This window comes from Paralichthys olivaceus, chromosome 18, assembly GCF_024713975.1.
Source record: "Paralichthys olivaceus isolate ysfri-2021 chromosome 18, ASM2471397v2, whole genome shotgun sequence".
Taxonomy (NCBI): Eukaryota; Metazoa; Chordata; class Actinopteri; order Pleuronectiformes; family Paralichthyidae; genus Paralichthys; species Paralichthys olivaceus.
Window position 1 is genome coordinate 13,466,921 of NC_091110.1, and position 27,371 is coordinate 13,494,291.

Genomic DNA, 27,371 nt, shown 5'->3' on the forward strand with positions numbered 1-27,371 from the left:
TGAGATATTTAATTACCTTTAATTGAAAATGAAAATAAAAACACTCTCCACACCACAAAACGTTTGCAAAAAGTGATTGGACTGCAGTCGTAGAAAAATTGGATTCAAGAAAAAAAAATATTAGGAAAAAAACATGACACAAAAAAACTGGTGCTTACATTAATAGTCGCTGAGTGGCTTCTCATTTAAACTCCATTAATACAAACCCGTTATAAATCTTATTTCTTTCTCCTGACGTCTTGAATCAAGACAAACACTGAAAAGTGAGGACACCTCATTTAAATAATTCGATCTAGAAGTTAAAACAAACAAAACTGAAACGCCTTAATAATAATTTCTCTTTTCTTTAGTGGCTGTAAATCACTGCTGGATGATGCACCTGCATTAAATCTCTGTAACAATGAGAAAGCTTGAGACTGATGAGGGAACCAACCTGTACAGCAGGCAGGTTTGGGATATCATTGAAGACTAAATGATAACTAATTATGTACTGAAAATAAAAATAATCATAATCGAAGCAATTCCAAAAGTGTCCTCACACTGTCAGTGCTCGGGCCCTGATAATAAAACACTTACTTCTCCTCAAAGAGTCCAGGGTCTTAAAGGAACAACTTCAAAAATCTTTTAGTCCCAGATAAAGTCTGTATAATATCTATTGTATAGAGTCTGTATGTGTGTGGGTGGGGGTCTGAGGTGTGGTGGTGGGGGTTGTCTCTGAGCATGGGGTCATCTCCTAAACTTGCGGAAGGGCCTGCTCTGGTTGTTGTGGTGGGATTTATTGTAGGGCTCCCATCGTTTCCTCTCTGGTGGTTTGTTGTGAACGTAGGCCGACGGGCCCGAGTAGTCATCGTCTGGATTCTCATCCATCATCTGGAGCTTGGCCTCGATGGCGCGGATTTTAGCACTCGTGCTGGAGGATGTGAGGAAAATAAAAGAGAGGGAGAGAGGAGATGTGAGGGCGGGAAAATACCAGTGTCGGACGTGAGGGTGAGAGACGGAATGAGTGATGGACAGATCTCGGCTCGTGGCTGAAGGGGGAAAGAAGAGGAGTTATTAGTGCTCTTAGTATTATGGAGAGAAGTGAGGGGAAAAGGGGAACGAGCAAGAGACTGCGAGAAAATCTGTTACTGAAGGAGCAAGTGAGAGGAGGTTGGAAGAAAGATTACGGTGCAGGTGAGTGAACGAGGAAACAAGTGAACAAGTGTAAGAGCGAGGGAACACCTAGAGGGGATATCGGTGCACGAAGCAGGAAAAGACTGTATATATTTCCTCTCCTGTTCTGTGCGGAGAGTGATTTTGAGGTTTACACTAGAATCAAAGTGTGCAACCTTTCCTGAGAAGCACCGTCGGCCAATGCTCTGCTACACACACTGGATTGTCTCGGCAAGAGTTGACACCACGAGCACAAGAGGCCTTTTAACAGTGCTCCATGTGACTGGCGCACTCACAGTGTGTGTGTGTGTGTGTGTGTGTGTGTGTGTGTGTGTGTGTGTGTGTGTGTGTGTGTGTGTGTGTGTGTGTGAGCATATGCTGATGTCAGGTCGCAAGTGTAGCCACAACAACGAAACATGTTGTAATTTACTTTGACAGAACTTTAGCGTTTCCACCCAGGAGCTTTTGGAGCCAAAGTGTGAGTCCAGATGAACTCAGCTTGAACTGAGGTTTGTGGCAGAACGCATCGAGCACTCCGAGCTCTGCAGTGATCATTTCAGGGCCGAGCTGGAGAACAGACGAGGATGTGTGAAGGTAGATGAGCGACACAGGTTAATGAAGGAGGCCGTATGTTCAAAAGAGGTGTTTGTGCCAATCGGAACGCATCTGCAGGTTGAACATACGATATGTAACTCAGCCACTAGGGGTCTCTCAATCAAAAAAGAACAGCGTTTAATGATGTCATTAAGCAGCGTGGGATCATGGGAGTTGATGTCTTGCCACCATTGCCGATGAAAATGTACCGGACGCCACTCAGGTGCAAATCATGTTCACGGATGAGGTTAAGTTTTCAAGTTTTATTCACGTTATGTAGAAAAGAGATATGAATATTTGTGATCCATTATGAGTGATAATTACAAAGGCAGACTAGCTAGCAGTGCGTTTTCCTTCGTCATAAGTTCTTTGACCCCGATGTTGATGTTGTAGTGGAGACGGACAAAGAAAGTGAAGAGCGCAGTGAAGAGGCGACCAAAATTCAACGTCCTGTTACCTTGAATACAAGTTTGGATTCTTTGAACCTTGTTGGAAACATTTTAAATGATGTAAGTAAACAAGTCAACAAAACATCATAACACACATGACAAATATCTAGTTGTTTTTAAACATTTTGAATTGTTACATATAATATCTTTGAAGTGTTTATAGCTATAGGGACGTGGGGGATAAAGCTCCACACAATGTTTCCTCGAAGGCGTTTATTGCGTTCATGAAAGTGAGAGAAGTATTGTGTGGAAATTTAAAGAGCTTGAGTGAGACGTGCAGGACTTGCATGTGAATGTAACAATGCCAGTTTCCGAAAGTTACACAAATTGCCAGAGGAATGTTGTTTCAGATCGTCCAACACACGGTCAGCTTAGTAACTTCTGTCTCATGCAATTGGCTAAAATGACATTTAGGAGAAAGTAGAGGCAAATAAATTTTTTCCTTAAGTTTCCTGCCAGACAGCTTCTAACCATGTCACGTAATCCTTTTCGAAAGGTTCAGTTTTCCATGTCAATTTCAGATCCATCCACTCTGGAGGCTGGTTTAAGCTTTAATCCACTATTTAAGTGTTTTCACATTCAACCATTTAAGTGTGGACGTACACTAAGAGGAGTGAAAACACTGCAACAGCAACGATTAGAACTGTGTTGTGTGTTTTGTACCAACCTGAGGTGATTGGCTGTTAAGGCTCCGTCCTCTCCCGCACCGCTGCACGACGGCTCCAGGCTCGGAGGCATCGTCTTGTCGTTACGGAAACCTTCAAACCTCTGCAGATGACACACACATGGACCAAACCAAAAAACAACCACACAAACAGTGATGGACACAGATGGAGAGACACAAACAAAGGGATAAAATAACAGGTGAGAAAGAGACATGTTGACAGTCACAGAAACAGACAGTCAGTGGGAGAGACTAAAGATGGAAGACAGTCCTGTTCAGACAGAGAATCTAATGCAGATTGTGTGTCGATGCTGATGATGTGGATTACAGCTCCCACCCAGCATCTCATTACATCTAGAATTTTGTTGTGGCTGATAAACTTGGAATTTTTGTTTCTGCTAAACACACAAAAACCTGAGCATCACTGTTTGTCACTAAACTGTTGCGTTGATTTTGTTTGCGTCTGGTCAAACAGACAGAAACCAAACGGGAGCGTGTGTGCGTCCAGCTCATGGTCACGCCCTAAAGGCATGAGGGAGCAGCTGAGGAGCCACAACCAACGTCTGCACTCATTCCTTTCAAAACCCCCTTCCACACATCTCCACCAGCCAACACAGACTTCTTCAAACCTGTGGAGAGAAAAAAAGAAAGAGACAAAAACAAAACAGGGGTCACATGACGAGTTTGAGAGACACCCCCCCCCAGCCATTGGCAGGAATGTGATGCTTGGAAATCATCGGACAGTGTCACAGCTGCTGGACGTGGCACTGAAGTTAAGTTACATACATGCACGAAAAGCACACACGAGGTCTTTCATTCTGTCCGGAGAAATAAAGAACATGTAAAGCTAAGAATAGGTCTAAAACAATGACTGCTCCACCAGCCAGGACCCTTCCCTTCCACCTATTTCTAAAGGCTCGTAGCTGGAATGCATAAAAACATCTCAGCAGCCTACACTATAAAAACCTCACAGCTGGATTTAAGTGTTTAACATGTTACATGGCTGATAACGGTCACATGTCATGTGCAAAACCATTAACTACGTTTTTTATACAATAAACTGCTGATTATTTTCTCAAATAATCAACAATTTATTTGATTGTAACTTGACATATTGAAATTGCTTCTTTTTAATTTTTAAATATTTAGTAATTTTATCTTAAAAAAGGCTATTAGGTCAATTAACAGAACAGTTGCCAGTGAATGCTCGATGGATGGATTGGAATCAATTTATTCTCATGAACCTTTAAATGTGCATCATTTCTCTTTTAACCATCAACCAGACTGGGACTGGTGAATCAAGCCTGCATGGCGGTATCTGGTTCAAGTACATGTTAGTTGCATGTTAATTACTGTACATCTTTCCTTTTCAATAAACATTCACATAACAGACAAAATGGCTAAACTGTGTATTGATCAATATAAAACAATAAGACACAATTGTTAAACAGTTGCAATGATAGATTTGGAAATTCAAGGATGTTTGTTGAGAGTAGGACCAAACACTTCAATGCTAAAATGTCCATCAACATAATTTCCTCTCTTTCAATACAATGTAATAAAATCAAGATGTAAGTGTGGAAATCTGTCGATGACTCCAGCACAAACTGTCTCTGACTCACTTATCCCAACATGTCACTTCTGTGTCAGAGTCAGTGAAGAGAAACCTGGTCAAAAAACTCAAATATCACATTCAGCTGAACGCACGCTGGCCCCACTGCTGGAAAACTGCTCAAATATTAGTGGTCAAATAAAGATCACACTGTAAAAAGCACAGAGAGAATTTCAACATGAGACTTCAGCTCTTGTGTCTCAGAACAAAACCCAAAATCACAAATACCACCTTCATGGGCTGTGTGTTCAACGATAATCAGCGCATCAAACTTAAGAAAATCCCAAGTGATTGCCACTGGCTGAGAAGGTCTCATATGTTTAACTCTTTCAGGATAACTCAACATTTAAACTTTATCTCATCAGAAAGATAGAAAGAAAGTGCAAAAACACAGACTCTCATCCTCCCACTCACTCTGCAGCTTCACAAACACATGAGAGTACAACAACTGTGACTCACAATAAGACACAGTTGTTGGAGCCTAAAGTTTTATGCACTAAGTCCTAAAACTAGTTCCTGTATGTAACAGACACCGGAACCACTTTCTTCCAATAAAAAGTAAAAACATAAAAACATAAAATTGTCAGTCTGGTGTTTATGGAAGATTTAAGATAAAAACTGTTCAAATTCACAGTTTATCACACCATCATAACCCGGGTTTCTATTTTTGGTTGTAACGGTGGATCGAGTTCAGCCACAATCAATGTGTGAGCAGATTTATCCGACAGAGTGTTGTCTCAGAGGCGGCAGGGTTGACCTTGACCTCACGATAGTATGTGTATGTGTGTGTGTGTGTGTGTGTGTGTGTGTGTGTGTGTGTGTGTGTGTGTGTGTGTGTGTGTGTGTGTGTGTGTGTAGGGCGTGATTCGTCTCTATACAGGATATCCCCTCACCCATTGCCAGTAGGCTGTCCATTGTTAGATACAGACATAAGCTTTGCTGGGATCCCACTGCTCTCCATACACTGACCACTGCAGGACTAATGTGAAAATGAAAATCGAAAGATGCTTTGAATAGCTTTTACCAGAGGTACAAGTGGTGTCCCAGTCCACAATGTTCATCCTAAGAATTTTTTTTAAGAGTTCCACTCTTAACATTTCCTCTGGCTAACCTATAGATATATCAATATATCAGCGAATATATATGTAGAAAAAAATGGTAACGTTTTCTGTTTGTTGTTATAAAATAGTTTTGACAATTTAAGTGCAACTGAGGCTTCATATTTTACAATTAAAACAAACTTTATAATAAATAATTAAATAAAAAGAAAATACAACCAAATATGTAGAAATTTAATCAAAAAAAGATTTTTTTTACATAAAATTCAAACATGAATGAAAATCTTGTCTGCGTTGATTATTAGGTGAAATGAAAGTTCTCTGAAAAGGCTGATGTCGATAACGATACGTCTATGAAAGTTTCATATCAGCCGATATCATCAGCCAACCTCTGTCATGCTCTACTTTTTATGTCTTAATCCACTGAGCCATCAGGCAGTGTAATATTTTTAATTTTATAAAATGGAACAGAAGTTTGACACTCACCCTCACCTGTGCGTGCGCCCAGCGCACGACCAGCTTCTTGGATAAAGCTAGCTTCCCATTTAAACACTGGATCGCCCGCTCCGCTTCCTGCGGGCACATGGAGGAAAAAGAGAATCAGATCTTTAACAATTATGATTAAAAATCAGCCGTGATGATGATGCACTCGAGTCATTAAATCATTAGTCCACAGATGATGATGTGCCACTTCACACACATAGACAACAACTGCGTGTGTTTCAGAGGCTGTGTGAGTAAATGCAGGTTTATCTGATCAAATGAGTGGCTTTGATGCTAAATATATAAATTAAGTACTTTTATCTGTGTGTGTGTCAGCAGGTTTCTAAGTGTGTGTGTGAGTGAGTAAGATAAACACACACTTCCTCTGTATATTCCTATTGGGTGGGCGTCATATCCCACTGATAGATAGTAGCTGTGAAACGAGATGTTTATCATGATCCCTGAGCTCATTCCAAAACAAATACTGCCTGCTGAACCTGAAAGGCTGAGCCGGCTATAGACTCCTGTTTTAAAAGAAATGCAGTCTTGCTGTCAGACTCGATCAGTCTGTGTAACACACGTCAATGTAGACACTGTGTATCATTTTTATTGGTCCATCATTAGTACTAATCCCAATGATTGACAGGATGCAGATTTAGTAATTTATTCAAATACGTACTTAAATACTTAAAAATGTGCACATGTTGCATGTAGTTTTTATGAAAGAACACATTGGGGATAGACACTTGAGATAAGCACAAAGCTTCAGATTTTGTTCATCTAAAAATGAATCAAATACAAATCACTTCATCTTGTGTGTACCTCTCTGGTGCTGAAGTTGACGAAGCAGTAGCCCCGTGGCTGTCCCTCTAAAGGCCCAGACTTATGGAACAGGAAGTCAAACTGCTTCACCTGCCCAAACCTCTCCAACAACTTCACAAGGTGATACCTGCCGAGACAGAGGTCACATGACAGAAGAAAAGACAGAGTCAAATCCTGGTTAGTATGTAGGTTTAGCATTTAAGAATGTACTGCAACTGTAACATACATGATTATAACATCCCCTTTATGATTTACAACATGCACGATGTACAGTCAGCCTACGTAGACCTGCACCCCACGCTGCATTCGGCACCCTGAAGCCTGTGACTGTATCAGATGGAGCTAACGAGAACGACAGCTTTCTCTCTCTGACACCTCTTTAGCAGCGAGCCAGCTGGTGTGGCTGCCACTGACAGTAAATCTTTTATTGAGACAATGCTGAGGATACAGTAGTAGGACAATGAGGGAATAAAACAGAGGAAGCCTAAAATCCCCCCTGGGCTCTGAGCTCCGCACAAACATCCACTGGCTGCGTGGACCTGCCGGAGACTGTTGGACTACACATGAACACAGATATGTGGTCACCGAAGAGTTATGTGTGAGTGTGTGAGCACATGTTGCTGACCACTAGCTGCCATGGGGGAAAAATAAAACATTATTATTTTGAGGAATGACTTCAGGGTCACATGAAGACAGCTTTCATTGCTGCTGTATATGGCTGTAAAAACAGGTGGTGTCTTCATGTTTCCAAGACATGCTGAGCAGCAGGTTCTTATTTCATTTCACTAATCGACAAAGTGAAATTAAATCAATGTGCAATATTCTAATTTTTGTGAATGCATAATTTGGGACTGTCTAATTTTCAGATTTTGGTTTCAGACCTCTGATACTCATTGGGCTGCAGCTATGGACCATTTACATTATTGATTAGTCTACAAATTATTTTCTCGATTCATTGTTTGTTCAATAATCTCTAAGAAAGATATCATATCTCACCATTGAATACAAAGAAATACACCAAATATTCATATACCAGAGGCTGGAGCCAGTGATCCCGACAAGAATTTAACTAACAGAATAAATCAATCACGTTTTTTGCAGATGTATTTTCTGCATATCGATTAATTCTCATATACAGTGTCTCCCTGAGTCATTCTTAACCCCTGAGAGGTGCCTGTCTAAGTCCTTGAATTAAACAATTGAGATCAACTTTGGTTTATCTCACTGGAAACAGAAAGTACAGATGACACCACCCCTGCTTACAAACCAGTTCACTCTGTAGTTTACATAACGTGCCTCAGAGGAAACTAGTAGAGATGAAAAAAACATTTAATTTCCTCTTAAAGCACAGTTTGATCAATCACATTTTCTCATGCATCACTATATCAATGTTCCTCGAATTCATACATTTATGGAATATAAAAATATATAATATATATATAATATACACGTATCTTTATTGAAATCTTCCAGTGCATTTGCCTTAGTGCTGTTACCTTGTGTCCAGGCCCAAGAATGAGTGTTTCGTATGACAGGACAATAGAGACAGGAGAATAATGAATTATTCAACCTTTTATTGTTTATTGTTGTTATTCTTAATCCTGAATGTGTGTGTGTGTGTGTGTGTGTGTGTGTGTGTGTGTGTGTGTGTGTGTGTGTATAAGATTCAGTGTGGGACACAGAGGGTGATGTGTGGCTTTAAACGACAGGTTGTACTAATGTCTTCCACCCCTCTACGACTCCCTCGAGGATTTTAGGCCAAGGAGAATTTCTGCTTTTCCCAGACAACACCCTGTAAGGCTCCCATGTGAAGGTGGCTCTTCCTGCACTACAGGCTTATTTAAACAGGAAAGACTATACTATAATAAAGTTATTACTTATAGGACTTTTCTTCACTCTTACTCAAATAGTTTGTGCACCGCTGAACTTCTACAACGCTGATCAGGAAATGACATGTCAGCCTAATGCAATGATGCTAGAAAGTAAAATCAGTGTTTTAATACAGGTATGTATTCAAATGAATACATGCTGCATATTTGTGCATATGGGTTAATGTGAGAGGGATCAGATGGCAGACACTCTAAGAACATTTTTGGATGCTGGTGAGCTGAACCACAATGGGCCGCTCCTCCTGGGGGTTGTAAAAACCACCGGAGGAAGAGGAGGAGAGGGGCCGAGGAAAGGGAGGGGAAGGTGGGGGAGAGGAAGAGTAAAGTTCAGAGAGGGGATGTTAGCGTCAAGGTGAAAGGTGGAGGAAGAGGAGGATTGGAGAAGCCAAGAGATGAGAGGAGGTGAGGAGCCAGGTAGGAGAGATACAAGAGCTAAGAAACCCACAAAAGAGGAAGGAAGGAAGGAAAAGAAGAAAGGAAGGAAGGGGGAGAAGGATTTGATACAAAAAAGTGCAGGTCAGAGGGGAGAAAAAAATTTGAGTGGAGGAGGAATAGATTTGGATGGGGTGGGGGGGTGGGGTTACTTTCTGACAAGGCAGCGAACTGTAATTTCTACATAAGCCTGCAGTCTGCAGAGTAAGATGATGGTTACAAGGGCTTCTATAAAAACCACGACAACTTCCAGACACACAACACAACTTGTAGCATGACGGGCCAGGGGGTGAACAAAGAGGAAGAAGGTGATGGATTACCACTAATGAGAAATTCCCTCTCTGAGCAACCAACAGAACAAAAAACCTGAATATGTGGTGAAAACTGTGGTTCCACCTGCTGTGTTTCTGCTCCGTGAGAAGGGCAAAAACAGATTTTTAAAAAAGTACATAGATTAACCATGATTTCTTCCAAATAACTGTAAATCTGAAAACAATACCTGTAAGAGAAATTAAATTAAAAAAATAATTACACCTAAAATCCAAGTCATGATTAATGACTTTAATTAGCTAAGAAAAAGCTTGCACAATAAATTTATTCACTATTCATTTAATATTTTGAAAGCGACCTGTGTTGTCCCATGTTTTGGCATCACATACTCATAGTCAGCACCTTGCATTTCAGGTCTACAATCCCCCTCCGCACTGAGTTTTGCTGTGACTCACCGGGACAAACAGGGGTTGCACTACGTAAGCTATCCAGGAGCTAATTAATCTTCCCAATCAGCATCAGGGGCCACGGGCATTTCTCTTGTTTTCCCTCTATACTGTAACGTACTGGGCTATTTAAGGAGAAGTAGAGCAGAGCAGGGAAAGGGGAAGGAAACGTCTGTCTAGACTCCCACCAGAGCTGCAGCCCATACATTCTCCAGCATTCCCCCACAGGCACACAAACACACCCCTCACCCCAAGAAAAAAAACCACCTCTCCATCGCATCATACATAACGGTGTGCTCCAATCCCACTTATACACACACACAAACAACTGAAGGATGTCTGCTTGTATACATGATGTCGTGTAAAGCAAGACAGACAAATAATGAACACAGACACCTCAGTGTTTTGAAGCCTGCACCTCCACCAGCAGCCACCCAAACATTAACTGTGTACTTAAACATGCTTAAGCATGCACATGCACACACACACACACACACACACACATGCACACACACAGACACACACAGACACACACACACACACACACACACACACACACACACACACAGACACACACACACAGACACACACAGACACACACAGACACACACCAGACTGACACAGAGAGCGTAAACAGGGCAGGTGAGTGAGGAATGATGGCTGCTCCTTAGCACAGCAGGTCTCCACGCCTCGCTGCCTCTCTTTCACACACCCAGCCCAGTCTGCTCAGTCTCAGACTGCGACACACACACACATACTATGCACACAGTTAATCAATCATATACGAGCACACACAATGTGTTGCCTCTCTATGAGGCAGAGTCAGGCGAGTTAAAAAGCACTGCTTCAGGTTCATATCGTACACGACAGCCTCCTCAGATCCAACACTTATTGCTGCTAAAATCACTAACGTTGTTTTTCACTCAGGTGCCAAGCTCACATGTTGAAATGTTAAGCTTTCCAGGGAAATAAAATTCAAATTTATATTCTAATAACTTTTAATGCCTTGAAATCAGATAATTAGATTGTACGACACATAAATTGCACTGTTGCTCTAGTTGTTTTAGCTCTAATTATATGTATCAAGATGAGACAAACTGACCGGGCTCTTTGATAACCAATACTCAACATGATGCTGCAGTTTGTTAAATAACTGGATTTACTCACTCTGTGATTTTGGGGTCGATGTTGCCTATCCACAAACGGTTTCCATCATGGGACACACTCTCTGAAATGATGGAAGCATTTTCCACCGTCTCTGCTGCCGACGACATGTGGACTCTGAGCAAGGGGGAGGAAACAGAGATATTAGACTTTCAAATAAATTCAAGTAGCTTTTTAAAAACTGCGCTAGACAAAAGACATTAAGAGAGAAAAATGCTGTGCAGAAAAGTAAGCTGTAAATAGGAATATTAAAATATAATCTTACAAATTAACACTATATTATATTTCTGAGAACCGTGGCTGACACGACTGAGCAGAAGGCGTGTGGCATATTTCGACAGATGATCAGAAATAATCTGATTTAACCACTTAATGACATTCAACTCCAGACTCTTCCTTTGTGTTGTATTGAGGAGATAAATTCAAACTACCAAAGTTACATAGATAGATCATTAGAACAGGGAATTTCTCAATCTGATTTCAATACAAGACTAATTTCTGCTTTTAAATTACTGATATTAGATCTAACCTTAATGTTATCTCAAAGCATACATATCTGCAAGTATGTTACATAGACACAAACATGTGCAGATCAGTGATTGTACGTCATAGAAACACACAGTCTTTGGTTTTATTTGCAGTTCAGAATCCCAGTCTCTGTCGTGTTATGATGCAGAGTGAGTTTTATTCTTCAGAGCCTCATAAAAACTACCGTGCTACCTCAAAACCTCAACACACACCAAGTTCTCTCCCTCTGACTTCCTGCCAGCTAACGTTAGCTTAGCCGACACCAGGCTAAATTATGGATGTTAGCTGGTTAACGCGGGCGTGTGAAGCGAGAAGAGCCTGAAACGTCCACAGTGCAACTCATTCAGCCACGATCGTGTCAACATTCCCACTAAACAGTTAACAGTCGGTTTTAGACGAGCAGCGGTGGAGCTAGCAGTTAGCGAGCTAGCATTAGCTCACCTCCTCGTTCTGTCGACCTTCCTCAAACAGCGACTGATTCCTTCAGCTCAACCCGCCTCTGATCCCTCTGTCGGGAGGATTCAGCTGCATAGAAACGTAACACGGTTCATTATGAGCGTGTTTCTCCTCTCGGTTGTCCTCCTGCAGAGCGGGTCGGTGTAGCTAGCTGGGGCCGATGGACGGTTGCAGCCTGACAACAAAGGCGCGGGGTGATGATGTAGTTTGTTTAGCTGGACGCGGCGTCAGGAGGGAGCGCTCGGTTTTCTCACCCTAACACCCGCCTCTCTTCGCCGGATCGCGCCGGGGCTTGTGGCTCCCCGCCTCGGAGTGAAACCCCGCTCATTCGGCGTACCCGTTTAAACTATCAAGCACTCACCCGGATGTGGGTAAACCGCGGCGCATGGGGACGACGTCATCGGTGTCAAATGTGCTTCCCCCTGATGTGTCTCTGTCTGCAGCTCTCAAGCTTCTGATAAAGACAAACCTGGAGGTAAGTCACGTTTCTGGTTCACTTACACATGGAGGATGTTGTTTTACGTAAACAGACGTTAGGTCAGTGTTTATCTGTGACGTTTAATCGGTTTACGTCAGTTTCTGTCCTCTACATGTGACAACACCGACCTTCACACCTCTGCTTTCATTCAGCGTCAGGACCAGACACTGTGTCTTCAGGTGTAAGAACCATAGACTGTTTATAATGTGTCAGGAGCTGCTGCTTTAATGAATGCTCCGTGTTCTTTTCTAACTAACAGTGTATTTGCTCTGTAATGTTGTTGTTTACTGACGTTGAAATAAGAACACAAAGCTCTGAACCAACCTGGTGTCACCTGCAGGACTGACTGACATCGATACAAACACATTTAACAATGAAACCTTCCCACGTTGATTTATATTCTCATATCTGCTCAGTTTGCCCTGAACACATGTGAGGTTCCCCTGAGAGGAAGATAAGATTTTAAGGAAATGAATGCCATTTTCAGTTAAAAGAAAAAAGATGTGCAAATCAAGAATAAAACAACTTCAATTTGACAACACATGTGCTGCAAAATATCACCAGACAACAACAAGAGTGATGAACCTGGATGTAGGTCAATGTTTTGTGAAGTTCAATCACCACTGACGAGTAGCAGACTTCAATAACTTCACAAATATTAGTCAGATGATCAAATGATAATTTGTCAAGCAAACATGTCAAACCATTGCAGGTTTAAGTTTTTAAAATATAAGTAACAGTTTCCTCTTTCATCAGAAGCAATGTAACATGAATATATTTGTTTTTAGACCAGTAACCAAACAGAAATACAATGTGAGGATGTCACCTTGGGCTGCAGGAAGTAACAATCAACATTTTCCAACATTTTCTAAATAATATATTATAATATTTTCTAAAAATATAAAGGGACGTACAAGAATAAAACCAACCAGTGAATAAATTATAACTCAAAAGCTTGAGAAACCAAGGGTCTTCAGTTTACCCTTCAGTATTTCTTTGGAAGCGGAAAACACTCCATTGGCCCTTAACCTCGTCCGAGGGATGGGCTGGTCAGAGGACCTGAGAGATCTGGGAGTGGAAAGAGAGAAGCTAAGAGATGTATCAGGGATCCAGGTCATTTAATGCTTGAATCACTTGAACAAAAAGAGAAAGAGAGACATGAGTGATATTTTGAAACAATCAGTTGTCGCTGCCACAGTGGGAGCTGTTTGTTTGATGAGGCAGAGCACCGTCAGATCCTCCGCCTCATTATTTTCTGCTCAAACTGTAAAAGGTACAGAGGTGAGATCATGCGGGCTCACCAGCTGGCTTCTGCTGCTGCAAGTAGCAGGGGTGTGTCTGCAGCTGCTGCCGTGTGTGAAATGTACAGGATGTGAGGCGACAGTATCCCAGCGAACACCTGTGCTTCACTTTTTCTGCTCGACTTCCCCTGCAAAGAGATCTGTCACTGTCCCACATCTCGGCCTATCTGCTCTGCCGCAGCTCACCAAATCATATCAGCGTGAGAGGAAACCTGCCAGCCACGGGTGCCTGTTGTGGGTTTGTGTTGTAGCTGGTGGTCGACCACATATTGCCAGTGGAATATGTTTGGAATTCGTTGAAGTAACCCGGGACTAACCAAGGCTGGTTGAGGAAAGCAAGATCAGTATTGTTAACAGATTTTAAAGGCGATGGGTTATTTAAGGCTGATTCTGAAACATTTTTGATTAAAAACTTCAGAATTTGTTTATTCTGGCGGAAAAACAGCAAACACATGAACATTTGACAAATGAGAGGTTTTGGTTGACTCATATCTGAGAGAACTTGGTGAATGATATGTGATGAGACGTCTTACTTGTTTTTTAAAATCAAGAATATTTGTGTCTAGTTAAAAGAAAAACTTGAAATGATCAGACTTTGTGAAAATGTGTAGAAAATTAAAATACAATAACACTTCACATCTTTAAAGATTTTTTATTTAAAATGTGTGATTCTGTGTCAATTCACAGACCCAGACGTAATAAAACAAACAACTTAAAGTTTGTATTTAATTAAAGCCTGTTAGTCCGTTTTTTAGTCTGATCCATTTTGTCTCTTTTGGACTCAAAGCTGAGAATTAACTGCTAATCTTCACCTCTCAGAAACATGATGCATCTGTGAAAGCTCCTCTCATGTGAGACCAAATAGTTTTGACTCCAGCAACACGGATTGTTTCTCCTCACAGCTCTGAGTTTACAGTCATAAATACACACCACACAATGGAGGGTGTCACTCAGGCTGCAGTGCACCGCGAGCTGTTCACAGCCACTGACTGTGAAAGACGGGCTTTAGCGTGTGTTTGTGTCTCTGGGCTTCGATATCTAAGAGTTTGTCTGCACTTGTGTGTGTATGTGTGTGTTTGTGTGTGGGCGCTGAGGCTCAGTGACACGGTTCACACTCCAAGAGGCAGTTTTTGAGATGGGAGGTTCCTCCTCAGGAATGCCATGCAGGATAGAGTAAGAACACGGTGACACATTTTTCCTGCTTGTAATGTAGCCTGTGTATGTATGATTGGATTCATAAGGGTTATTCTTCCTCCTCTCTGCTTTATATACTCAGATAAAATCTGCTTTGAGGCAGAGTCCACAATCCAGTCAGTGAAACTCAATCAATTAGTTGATCAACACAAACTTGGTGTCTCATTCAAAAGTCCATTTATCCATCAATCAAAAATGCCAAACATTCCAAAGCTGCAGCCTCTTAGTTTTTGTTCACATCTTGCATAGAAAATCAAGCACATTATTATGTCTATATAATTGTATGATAACATTAGAAGACGTCACAATGGGCTTAAAGAAACTGTGGTAGACTTTCTGACATTTTATAGTCCTGCCCTAAATTGATTTATTAAGAAAGTAACAGATCTTGTTCAGGGCAGGAGGACACACACTCTACTGTAAAGATATTTTGATATTTGAGATGACAAATTTGATAAATTGCATTAATATCCAATGGGAAATGTTTCCTCCCATGTTTAAGTTTTGTAAACCACAAAACGAGCTGCTGTTTCTAATAATGATTCTCATCACTTACAGGAGATCATAGCACTATACATCTGTACAAGATGTAGGCCTACCTCCTACTGGCTGATATGAGTTACTACCTCATTTTGATGATATTACAACTGACATTCCAACAGATTTTTGTGATCTGTGGACAACCTCTGATTATATGAAATTTAAAACTCAATGATGTTGCTTTGGACCCAGTAGAACTCTTGTTTCTGTTGTTTCTCTTGTAGTTATGGCTCTGAATCATCTGAGCCGGCTGAGACCTCTGCTGTGTCAGTCCCTGGTTCGACAGCTCAGGTCTCCTCTGGCGGTCACATCCAGGGTCAGTGCAGCGCCGCTGTGCCCCAACATCACCTCTTACCCTGCTGCGTGCACCAGACTCTACGCCACCAAAAAGTCAAAAGGTCAGTGAGGACATTACAAACACTGGACTGCACAAACAGCCCCTGGATGTGCGTTACTTGATTAGACATTATTTATCTTAATCCTCATCCCTCAGTCCTTCTCTCCCTCTCATCTTACAAGCCAAGGCAAAGGGCCAGTCGTCGAAGGTGAATATTAATTCAGCTTTGGTGGAGGACATCATCAGTCTGGAAGAAGTGAAGGCGGACATGACAGCTGTTCTCAATGCGCTCAAAGACGACTTCACACGCAACCTCAGCATCCGAACCTCTCCAGGTATTTAGTTTATCTCTACTTCTTTCTTGGACTCTCGTTTTCAGTGTGCGTCTCTTCAGTCTGATCAAACGATAACTTATTAAAACACAAAACCAAATAACTCTCCAGTTGTGCCAAGTTGACGTTTGATTAAACAGAAAGTGGAAATAAATGGAAGAATAGTCAAATATGTACAATCACAAATGTAAGGGCTACATTTAATTACCCAAATTTTGTCCATTCCTGTAAATGTTTTAATCCTCAATGAAGAAAAACTTGCAAGGACAAGAGAATAAATGCAGTAAATTGAATATGGTCTCACATACAGCCACATGTCTCTGTTATAAATGGGTTTCCTTTATTTAATCGTCCATGACCTCAGTGCTCCTGCCTGTAGCCTCATGAGAAAAGTAATTTTTTGTCTATTTTCCATAAACATTTCCTACATTCAAAAGTATGTTTCTGCATGACCTCCCAGAGCCCTGCAGCTCAGACCTGAATTATAAAATGTTTGCCTCGGGTGAAACCTTTGTTTGAATCTTTTTTCCCCAAATATTTTTCAGTTACATCTCTACAAACAGCTTTCACTCCTCTCTGTATGAACTGGTTGTTATATCCTCCACCCCCATATTGTTATTCTGGATGGACTGCAAGCGTCCATGAGATCACGCTCAGCCATGAAACACCTCAGAGCACCGTACAATCTTGATGGAGAAAGCTGAGTGCTGAGGTCACACATGGAGCAATCTCAGAGCACAAAATTGGTGAGAGTGGGGGCATCGGCCAATATTTTGGGGGGTTCCAGTGTAGACGGAAGATATCCAGGACAAGGCTCCATCTTCTGTTCTGTTCACAACCAAAGCCTGCTCAAAACCTATTGGTTAATCTAGAAACTGAAACCAGAACCCTCCCCTACAGATTCTGTTTATTCACATGCAGAATCTGTTTATGGAGATTACTTCTACTTTACAAGATCATTCCAAACTTTGAATTTATGAAATAAATACAAAACATCACAATGAACATAGTGCACATGCATGAACTGTACGATGCCTGAATTTAGTGTAACTTTAAAGGTGCAGTTTAACATTTAATGTGCATCACGTACTGTGCAGAGCAGAATTTCCCTTTAAACATAAGCGAGTAAACCTTCCTTTTTGAATCTACCTGACAAATGGCCTAAAGGCTCAGAGTGAGGTAGAGGCCTGTGTGACCTCACCTTGACCCCAGTTTCCCCTCAACTACATCCAGGTCATGACCCTTTGCCTCTGGGTTCTAACAAATGGGAGTCGGGTTGTGGGGGAATTCGAGGTGGGGTGTATAATGGAAGCTCTCGAGGGACGGGGCGGCCACTGGAATCAGACTACAAAACTGAACGTTTCTTGATCTTTTCCTCCTCAGCGGAAGTTTCCCTCTCTCTGACGCTTGATGTGCTCTTTGTGTGCAGCCGTTTTCTTTTACACGACGAGCAGGCAACAAGAGCACAAACACAAACTTGATTTTTATGGTTTAACTCTCACATCCAATTGTTTCACTTCTCTATTTCTTCATCTGTTTAGTTTTCATCTTGATCTTTAACATTTATCAACAGCTTTTTGCTCTGAGTCATTTTTCTATCTTCAGCCCCTCCCTTTCTCCCTCTCATACTTACTCCTTTCTTGTTTTTCCAATAATTCCCAGATTTATATTTTGGCCTCTGCCTGTGATGCTTCTTACCTTTTGATTTCAAATTTCTTATTGATCCACATGGAAACTTTTGCCCTGTGAACAAAAGTTCAAGAATTTTGAGAGTTCCCTCGTTTACTCCCTCCATCTCTTCTGTTCTCCTGCCTTTGTGTCTCTCGCCATTCTTGCCTCCGTCCCTACATCCTGTCATCCTCCCTGTCTTCTCCCTCCATCTGTGTATCCCTCACTGCTCTCCTCCGCTCCGTGCATCCCCCTCTCATCCGTCCAGCTGCACTGTAATCCAGGGAGGCAGCAGGACTTAGAGCTGACAGGAGAGATGAGATGGTGGAATGGAATGACGTCAGTTTTCTCAATGTGTGTGTGTATATGTGTGTGTCTGGTTCGAGTGTATGTGTTTGTTCCATGAACCTCTCATCTGGCTCTCATTAAGCTTGTGTGTGTGTGTGTGGATATGAGTGTATTCACTGCTGTGTGTTGCCATGAATGCACACTGTATGTGTTTGTTTGTGTGTGGCGTACAGCACAAAGTCACAGATAGATGTAGAGAGAAGGGATCGGTGCGATGACCAGCACATTGTGGTGAGTCACAGATGGGTGATCTGTCCCAGAAACCTGCTCTGTTTCCAAGGAAACTTTAAAACAGAGTGGACTGTGACTTAAAACAACACCAGTAGAGAAAAGATATTTAAAAAAGCCAGATATCACAATGTTAAAGAAAATGAAAACTAATTTTCTTGAAATGCTCCTTAGTCTGGATTCGTGCCAAAATTTGATGGGTTCTCTCTCGGCCCGTTTCCCATCCTTCTGTAGAAAACCGTTTTTGATTATCCCATGCACAATGGTCTCACAATATCAAGGTCTCTTTGTGGATGAGGTGTCTAACGGGACTAAGAGGCTACAGCCATACTAGTGGCTCTGTTGCCCATACTCCTAAATTAAGATGTGCACAAACGGCTGCACAATGACCCCCTGATACGAAAGGAGCACTATTTATAACAAAGTTTTTATCTGCCTTTTTTTCAAGATGGTTTAGTAGAGAGGTGACGGGAAATTAGGGGGGAGAGAGAGAAGGGGAGCTGATAGTCATTAAAGGTCTCTGGGGAGAAACTGAACTGGGGATGTTTCAATCACAGTATGGTACCCGTCCTCACCACCTGTCACCCCAGTGTCAAAACTTAGTTAACAAATGATGCAGCCTGATTAATGCTGTGCCAGTGACAGGAACGGCAAAACAACACATCTCTTTCAGAGTAAAAAGAAAATTAAAAAGGGTCATGTGTATTTATATCATTTAAAATAGTCATTTATAATCATAATGTTAGATCACGGGAACTATTTTGTTAAAGAACAATTTTCTGATATTTGGCAGATACTTCTTAGGCCGTCCTTCTCTCAGCCCCCTCCTCAACCTCCATATTTATAGTTAGAAATTACTGTCTCTCCAAAAGTACTAGCAGATGTGTAGGTGCTCATTGTCAAGCCAAAGGTAACAAAGATGGACAGGCAGAAGGTCACAGATATGGACATAAGCATGTACATGGAGACGTACTGCGTGATGGGGACGGGCAGGTTCAGACCCGCACACAAACGGGATGTTTGAAGTCAAAGAGGGAGACAGAATAATTGGCAGGCAGACAGTATGTCAGTGATTCAGCCGGGGTGCGGCTCTTTAAATAATAGGTATCCATTTCATCACATCATACCATCCTTTTGATTTTTAATTTCTTCTTCTGTGTTTAATCTCTGACCGGTGTATTGTTTTTTTTTTGCCTCTGAAATCATGTCATGAATTGATCGTATAGAGAAAAACTGGCTTCCCTTCCACCTCCCCTGTACACACAGAGCCACCAGCAGCACAGCCCCCTCTGGGTAAGCAGGGAGCGAGTGATGTAAGGCAGAGTTGGGGAAGAAGGAAACAACTGCGTCTGAGGTTAGCCAGATGGAGGAGAGGGAGAGGGGCGGATTGGCGGAGTGAGGGACGGACAGGGGAGATGAAGAGAGTGATGGAGGGAGGAAGGGACAGAAGTCAACTCATGTTGGCAAACCTACCTGTGCTTCTCTCAGTGTTGACAGAGAGAAGAGATGATATCATGGAAACTCTGTATTTTACCACAAGCCATTGATTTCTGATTGATACATTTTTTTTGGGGTCGATTCTGATGTCGATACTTAAGATTAAAACAAATATTGTAACAATATGGTGTTTAAATAAACCCAATAAACTAACATCTAGTTATAAAGATGTTTGCAGATATTATGAAACGATAAACCTCATCAATAACAGTTTAACAGTTGATATAAGGTGACGTTCAATTTTGAATTTGAGTTTTGACTTTTTAGAATTTATTTAAGCATATCGGCAACTACAGAATTTAACTTGACTCTACAAATGTTCTATAGAAACTAAATGCTCTTTGTTCCTTAAATGGCCAAAGTGGGTAAATTAATAAAGTAAATAATCATTTCCATGTATCTGCTTTTGTAGGAGCTCTGGATCACATTGTTGTGGCGACTCAAGATGGAAAGTTCCCTCTCAACCAGCTGGGTCAGATCTCCATGAAATCACCTCTGCTCATTATGGTCAATATGAGCAGCTTCCCTGAGGTAAGACGACACACACACACACACACACACACACACACACACACACACACACACACCAATACTGATTCTCCCTACCGGTATTGGTTTGTCTCACACAGACGAACGCCCAGTAACTAAAAGCTTTATCAAAATAATCCCCAGCACAGACAGATAGACGTTCCTCACTGAGGGAAAATTGAGCCAGAGCAGAACTCAGATCTCACATCAGTCTTTGTAAATGAAACCTGACCTGCCTCTCTCTCTCTCTCCAACTGTGTCTCAGAGGCTAATTGATTGATGACTCGAGGAGCCCTTTGTTCTGGGGGTGACAGATAGCAACAAGAACTCAAACTCTGTGTGTGCATGCATGGAGATGTGGCTGTGCCTGCGTGTGAGTTGTCACAGAATAGGAAATGACCTCATTTTACCCCCAGGTTAGAAAGGAATAGATTATTTTTCTTTTTCTCTTTTCCTTTTGTAGATGATATAACGCTGTACCAATCAGAGCTCCAGAGAGAAATATCACACAGGGGGGGGGGGGGGGGGGGCACAGTCAATGATTTAACTAGCCATTGAGCCTATATAAATTTTAAAAAATATATGGCAAAAGCACAAACTAAGCACATGACTTTGGCATCCCGTTAAGAGTCGGACCGACCGTCAATTATAAAAACTTTTATTTCACAGAATAAACAAAGCAGAAAAGATGTGCATTCATATAAATATGTTTATTTTCTTAATTTTAGGTTCTATATGTTTGTTTTTTTTTTTTTTTATTATTTCTAGTTTTTTATCATAAAGTTTATGGAAAATATCAAGCCTCAGTTAGGTTTCTTAGTCATAAGAGTTTTAATTCCCATTTTTAAATATATATTTTAGCTTATATATCAAAATTGGAATCTTTTTTTTTTTTGCTCCCTCTTATCCTTTTCTGCATTGGCTCCCAAAAATCCATATCTGTTGGGCTCTAGTCCCAATCCATCCAGTACAGATTAAGATATTGGATCACTTAATGAGTCAGTGGACTTCTTCCTCTGGGGACCATGAATGTTCGTATAAAATGTCATGGTAATCCATTTCAGTCTGACCAGAGCGGTAGACCAACCAGTCGACTCTAGAGCCAATCCTCAAGCCACCGATATAAAAACAGATCCAATAAACAGGAAGGAAAAACAAAAGATTAAGACGTTATGGACAAGCAGTCTGCCGTAACACAATATCATAACCTGCTCCAGATTGTAGTGTCTCCACAAATTAACAAGGAATTAAACCAGCTTTTCTAAGCAGACATTCAAAGGCATATCTTTGTCCTTCTGTTTTTCTAGCTGGCGATTGTGACACAGAGCGTTGTGATTTCACCTCTTTGTTCGGCTTTGTACCAATATCACCTGTAAATCTATTTAGAGATATTTATCAGCGTCTCAGATCAGGAAATCCAGTGTTCAACCTGAATCAGGCTGAATGAGTCTGTTTCCTTCCCTGAAAGGCCGACCACAGACCACACACGCGTCAACACACACATTCATGAACACACACACACATGACTCTACCCGGGTGTGCCCTGCGTTGCCTGTGTCCCACACAGGGCTGAGACCACTGTGCCCAGAGCTAATACGCTTATAATGACGCCTATCCATTACCAGGCACTCCAGAGGCCTGCCATTGTTTCCCACTCATTCATTAGGTGCAGTGGAACCAACAACAGCTAAGAGCAATTTGGTGCATGTGTTTTAGTATGTGTGTGAGTGTGCACGTTAAAGCATCCCACTGCTTTGTCCATAAAACTTTCTTTTCTTCTGGACTCACTCTTTTATGCACACACACACACACACACACACACACACACACACACACACACACACACACACACACACACACACACACACACACACACACACACACACAAACAAGCTCAGCTCTGCTTTGCTTTGAACCGGGCCGTCAGCGTTTGATGTGAAACTTCAGCGTAATCTCTCTTCCCCTCTAACATATTAACCAGAACCTGCTCGGGCCATTCCAGACCAAAAAAAATTCCGCTAGGTTTTCCGTAACCACCGGCGTGGACGTGGGACAGGGGGGAAGCGGTGATGAATTCGATGCTGAGAACAATCAAACATAGGTATGGGCTGAATCTATCACCCCACACTCAAAGAGAGCAACCAGAGGCCTGCGCCCCGGATGATTTTAACAAATGAAAAGAAACTCCCATGAATTGATTTAATGCACACAAATAAATTCCTTTAATCTCGCTGCCATTTCTTTCCCCGAGCGGAAGAGGCCAGAGGGAGCTGTCGAGAAAGAGGAGAAGGGTAGAGCGGGGTAAAAAAAAAAAGTGGAAGTGATCCGCTCTTATTCCTCACATTGCACATTTGCACACTTTGTAAATCTCTGCTGAGGGAATTGTCATGGTTGCATGATTGGTTTGAAGAGTGTGACTTCAGTTATTCAAAGGATCTGGCTTCCTCCCGTGTGTGTGCGCGCTCTGTTTAACTACAGCTCTCTGGTTCTAATGTAGTGTTTGCTGGACCAGGGGATTGTGTTGTATATAGTGGATAATGTCTTTATGTCTCACATATGTGAGTGCTGTTTTAATAATTACCACTGAGTCTCATGCAAAGCTTCTTTTTCCGCCTGCCGGTCGGCCTGCACGCCTGTCAAAGGAATAAGAATCAACTTTTGAATAACATTACAAAGAAAGATCAGTTAGTTAATATTATCAAAGTATTGTGTGACTGTACACCAGCACTTTTCAGAACCTCAGGAGCTTTGTCTGATCTCTTGTCTCGTGTTGAGATATCACGTATCAGCTGCCAGTGTCCACGCTCATACTCGTTCCCTCAAGAAACACAATGTTCTTCTTTTCATTTCCCTCTGATTATCTGCATCCTTTATAAAGATGATAGGTGCTATAAGGTTTTCAAGAACATATTTTGGACACAGTGAAGAAGGAAATTTCATACAGCTGTTTTTATTTCTTGTAATATTTGGGACCAAATAAACAGTTTACAGTCTTCTTTACTAAAACCCAGGCTGCATCCACACCACTGCATTTTAGTTTTGTTATACGTCACTGTGCTATGGTTATACCTGAGTTTTCAAGCACCTGAAACAGGGAAGTTTGGAAACACTGCTGATCATGTACAACAAACAATAATCAATATCAGCATCAACCTTAATAATCCAGCATTGGCTGAGCTTTAGTTTTTTCCTGTTCTGGGCATGTATTTAATGCTGTTGATAAACTTTTCCAGTGTACATCAAGCTTGTATATAAATGTGTTTGTAATAAGACCATCGCTGTGTCAAGATTTCATGGACATAGAGATTTTTATGCAGCTGCATCATAAACCACAGCAAATATAATGAAGTTAATCTGATCTCGACAGAATCATCCTTCAGTAAAAGACATTATATTTGAAAACAATGTCGTGTTTGATCAATCTGTGGAAGTAAAGTTAAAAGTATTAAGGTTTGCAATATGACTGAATAGATAGATAACGGGTTGGGTTGATCTGAAAAGTTGTCATCATTGTTGATTAACCTCCATGACTGAGATTGTACCATGTCTAAAAACCACAGCGTCAATGTCTCCGAACACCAGATATACTGACTCCTGCTCTCTTTCACCCCCACATTTGATCCTGAGCTGACCACACGCAGGATAATGTTTTGACGTTCAAGTGAATAAAATCATACAGAGGCGCTGCACATGTGTTCAGATGATATCTCCATATATCACACACAAGCATAAGCAGACTCTCCTGTGAGGTCACCAGAAGTCAGTGCCCTGCCCTGCAACCTCTCAGTCCGCTCCCACAGGGCCCAGCGCTGACAGTGGCCCGAGGCACTTCCACACTGCATGGGCTTCCCCTGACACACACACACACACACACACACACACACACACACACACACACACACATGCACGATATGCACAGTGTAACACCTTAATTATTGCCAGCTGGAGCTGAGCCACTACCTGCAGTTGTAGTGCTGCTTTCCAATTCACACCAGATCTCAAAGCAAAGCACACTTTCATATGTCTGTGTGTGTGTGTGTGACCCCAGGCTACAGCGGTTGCCACTCGTGCCCTGAGAGAGAGTGGAATGAATCTAAACCCAGAGGTGGACGGGACAATTATCAAGGTGCCCGTTCCCAAGTGAGTCTCTTTCTCTCTCACACACACACATACACACACAGGATAATGCATTTTCATTCCTTTCCAGCTCGTCTATCATCCATCTTGTTTTTGTCTCTTTAACTCTTATATATCTTTGATCTATATTTTAACATCTGCTAGTTGTGAAACAATCACTTTTTCCAGATTTGTCGATTACTGATTAGTCAGAATGTTAATTGTATTTTCATGTTTGTGAAAATTCTCATTTTCATGAAGTATCACAGTTAAACCTTACAGTTAGTCTCACCTCTGGTTTTGTATTTCACTCCATTAACAGATACTTTAACTTTTCTCATGCAGAGCTGTAATTGACAGATTTATTGCCTTTTGCTTGTAGATGTATAGAGACCCCCGGTGTGTTGATGTGAGCGTCAGGTCACACTCTCTTTATTCTATGTAGACCCCTCTCTCTCTTTTTCTCTCTCTCTCTTTCTGTCTGCCAAGTCAAACAACTTCACACAAAACTATTTGTCACTCACTCACTAAACCACTCAGTGTATACAGTATTTTTCTTACAGTATTTTTCTTTACATATATACACATGTACATAAATAATTGCCGGCCTAAGATGATATGCACGTATGTCTGTGTGTGCAAGCGCGTGCATGTGCGTGCGTGCACGTGGAGCAGCAGGTGTTAGTCTGGCAGAGGAGGGACACAAGAGTCAGACTGCTTTCCCCCTGCAATCAGTCTCGGCACGCTCCAAGCCTCCATTTGCATTTCCAAGGAGAAGGCGCTCCTTGATTGGCCCTGGAATCTGTAATTAGGCTGCATTGTTTGCGGTAAATAGACGCCGCACTTGGATTGTTTGCAAATAGTCCCAAAGGCACAAAAAAAAAAAAAAAAGCAGCGAAAAAATGCCAATTAAGGACAAAGAGGGAGAGTGAGATGGGAAGTTGTTGTTTTTATCGATCAACAAATGCAAAGTTATCTGCTTGATGGATGTTTCAGCTCAGGTCCAAGACCTCGGAAAGTGATTGTTGTTATACGGTTGCTACGAGTCAGAAGTAAGATGATTAAACTTCATGCTTACAAGCACTTAGCACCCCCACCCATTATGTGTTTGGTGTTCTACAGGGACAAAACAGAGCATGTGTGTGTGTTCCAGCGGTCATTACCTTCTCTTTGTTACCATCGTTCTCTTTCTACCTTGCAGAGTGACACGAGAACACAGAGAGAACCTCGCTAAGCTCGCCAAACAGTTCAGCAACAAGGCCAAAGACTCACTGAGGAGAGTGCGATCCAACGCTGTCGCACAGGTGAAAAAGGCGAAGGAGGGACACTCGGAGGACACCATCCGACTCGTAGAGAAACAGGTACCAGACAGAAAGAAACACAGTGATGTTCCACATTAGTGATTATGATATATAATGATGAAGAAAACACAAATACAACCACATTTTTTAAATTAAATGTAGAAAATATACATTTAGTTTTCCATAGAATTTAAACATTTTCTGCATCGTTCATTCTGTAAAATGAAAGTTTTTATATTAGACCACATTTTTGCAGAAAGGCTAATATTTTTTATATTCATTTTATCTAACCGATGTATTCATGGACTCTAATAAAAAGCATGTTTATCTTTTCCTGTCTTCCTCTCTGCCCTCACAGATTCAGCTGATGGCGGACAGCATGGCAGTGGACATTGACAAACAGTTTGCAGCCAAGACCAAGGAGCTGTTAGGATGACAGTGACTGTAAAATGAACACACAGGTCTTATTATCGTATCATTTGGTTGTAGACAAACGTACTGGTGGACATACACAACAGCAACATGTGACTGTGTCGGTAACAGACGGTGACTGGATCACATTGAGGAGGTAGTTTCATTTGAATCCCCATCAGAAACACGTCATGGGTCCAGTGGTGCGTGTTGGGTTTTCCCAGCAGACACTGGGCTTTGGTTCCTGCTCACATCACAAGCAGAGTTCGTCTCTTCGCTGCTGGGTTGTATCTGTGTTTATCTGTCACTGCATAAACACAGATTGGCACGGAAACAACAACAACAAGGACAGACTGCCAGTCACTTCCCTCCTCCCTTGTTACCCGTCCTGTCTTCAAACAAAACTCGGAGCGAGGGACGAATAGACTTTTAATGGGATTTGCGGGCCTCCTCCTAATCAAACTCTCCGCCACAAGGGCTGTCTGTTTATATAAAACAAGCGCACCCGTCTGAATGTAAACTGGCTGCGGGTTTGTCTCGGTGGCGAGAGAGAGAGTTTGTTCCAGAGACGCAGGAGCCAGCTGAACAGATATCATTAGCGTGTTGCCAAACATTTGTTTCACATTGATTCGAAGTCTGTTAAAGATGCACTTGAGTAAAAAAAAAAAAGCTCTTTAATTTCTGCCTTTGTCTAGGATTGATAATATGGCTACTCTCTTTTAAACATAATAAAGTCAGGAAAGTAACATTATTGATGGACTCCATTAAAGAAACACTGCTTTGTACTGTGTGCGTCATCTTTCTTTCTCCTGTTTTCTTTTCCCCCACTTTTGGTTTGAAGTCGCCCCCTCAGCCATTAGTTGGAGTGATAATGGAGTTTTCCTGTGCACAGACCTCGCGGCCACGGCTGCTGCTGCCACAACTGTCCATTAGGAAAAGAGGCTTTTGATGTCGTCTCTTTGTCTTTAAGGAGCTGAACTCCTAAAGGTCAGGGAGGTGCGAGCAGATCAGATCGGTAAGGGGCTGTATGTGAGAACACAAATGTGTTCTTCATATATGGAAGACAAACAATG

At 41.7% G+C, this 27,371-nt stretch overlaps 2 protein-coding genes across 3 annotated transcripts; one reads left to right on the forward strand and one right to left on the reverse strand.

Annotated features, from left to right (window-relative positions):
* On the reverse strand, positions 1-12,415 carry rbm18 (RNA binding motif protein 18). Of its 2 annotated transcripts, none has more exons than XM_020082353.2 (6): positions 12,005-12,415; positions 11,039-11,152; positions 6,835-6,961; positions 6,022-6,102; positions 2,863-2,963; positions 1-910 (listed from the first exon to the last, which is right to left on the reverse strand). In XM_020082353.2, the coding sequence occupies exons 2-6, from the start codon at positions 11,143-11,145 to the stop codon at positions 727-729; spliced, it is 600 nt and encodes a 199-aa protein (XP_019937912.1). In that variant the 5' UTR covers positions 11,146-11,152; positions 12,005-12,415; the 3' UTR covers positions 1-726. The 2 variants fall into 2 exon arrangements, with proteins under 2 accessions (XP_019937912.1, XP_019937910.1); XM_020082351.2 differs by having other exon boundaries at positions 6,016-6,102; positions 12,005-12,388.
* Positions 12,356-27,083, forward strand: mrrf (mitochondrial ribosome recycling factor). Its single transcript, XM_020082350.2, has 7 exons — positions 12,356-12,494; positions 15,757-15,930; positions 16,052-16,204; positions 20,355-20,473; positions 24,519-24,610; positions 25,788-25,947; positions 26,246-27,083. Exons 2-7 carry the CDS (start codon positions 15,759-15,761, stop codon positions 26,321-26,323), a joined length of 774 nt encoding a protein of 257 aa, XP_019937909.2. The 5' UTR covers positions 12,356-12,494; positions 15,757-15,758; the 3' UTR covers positions 26,324-27,083.
* Positions 27,084-27,371: the final 288 nt, after the last annotated feature.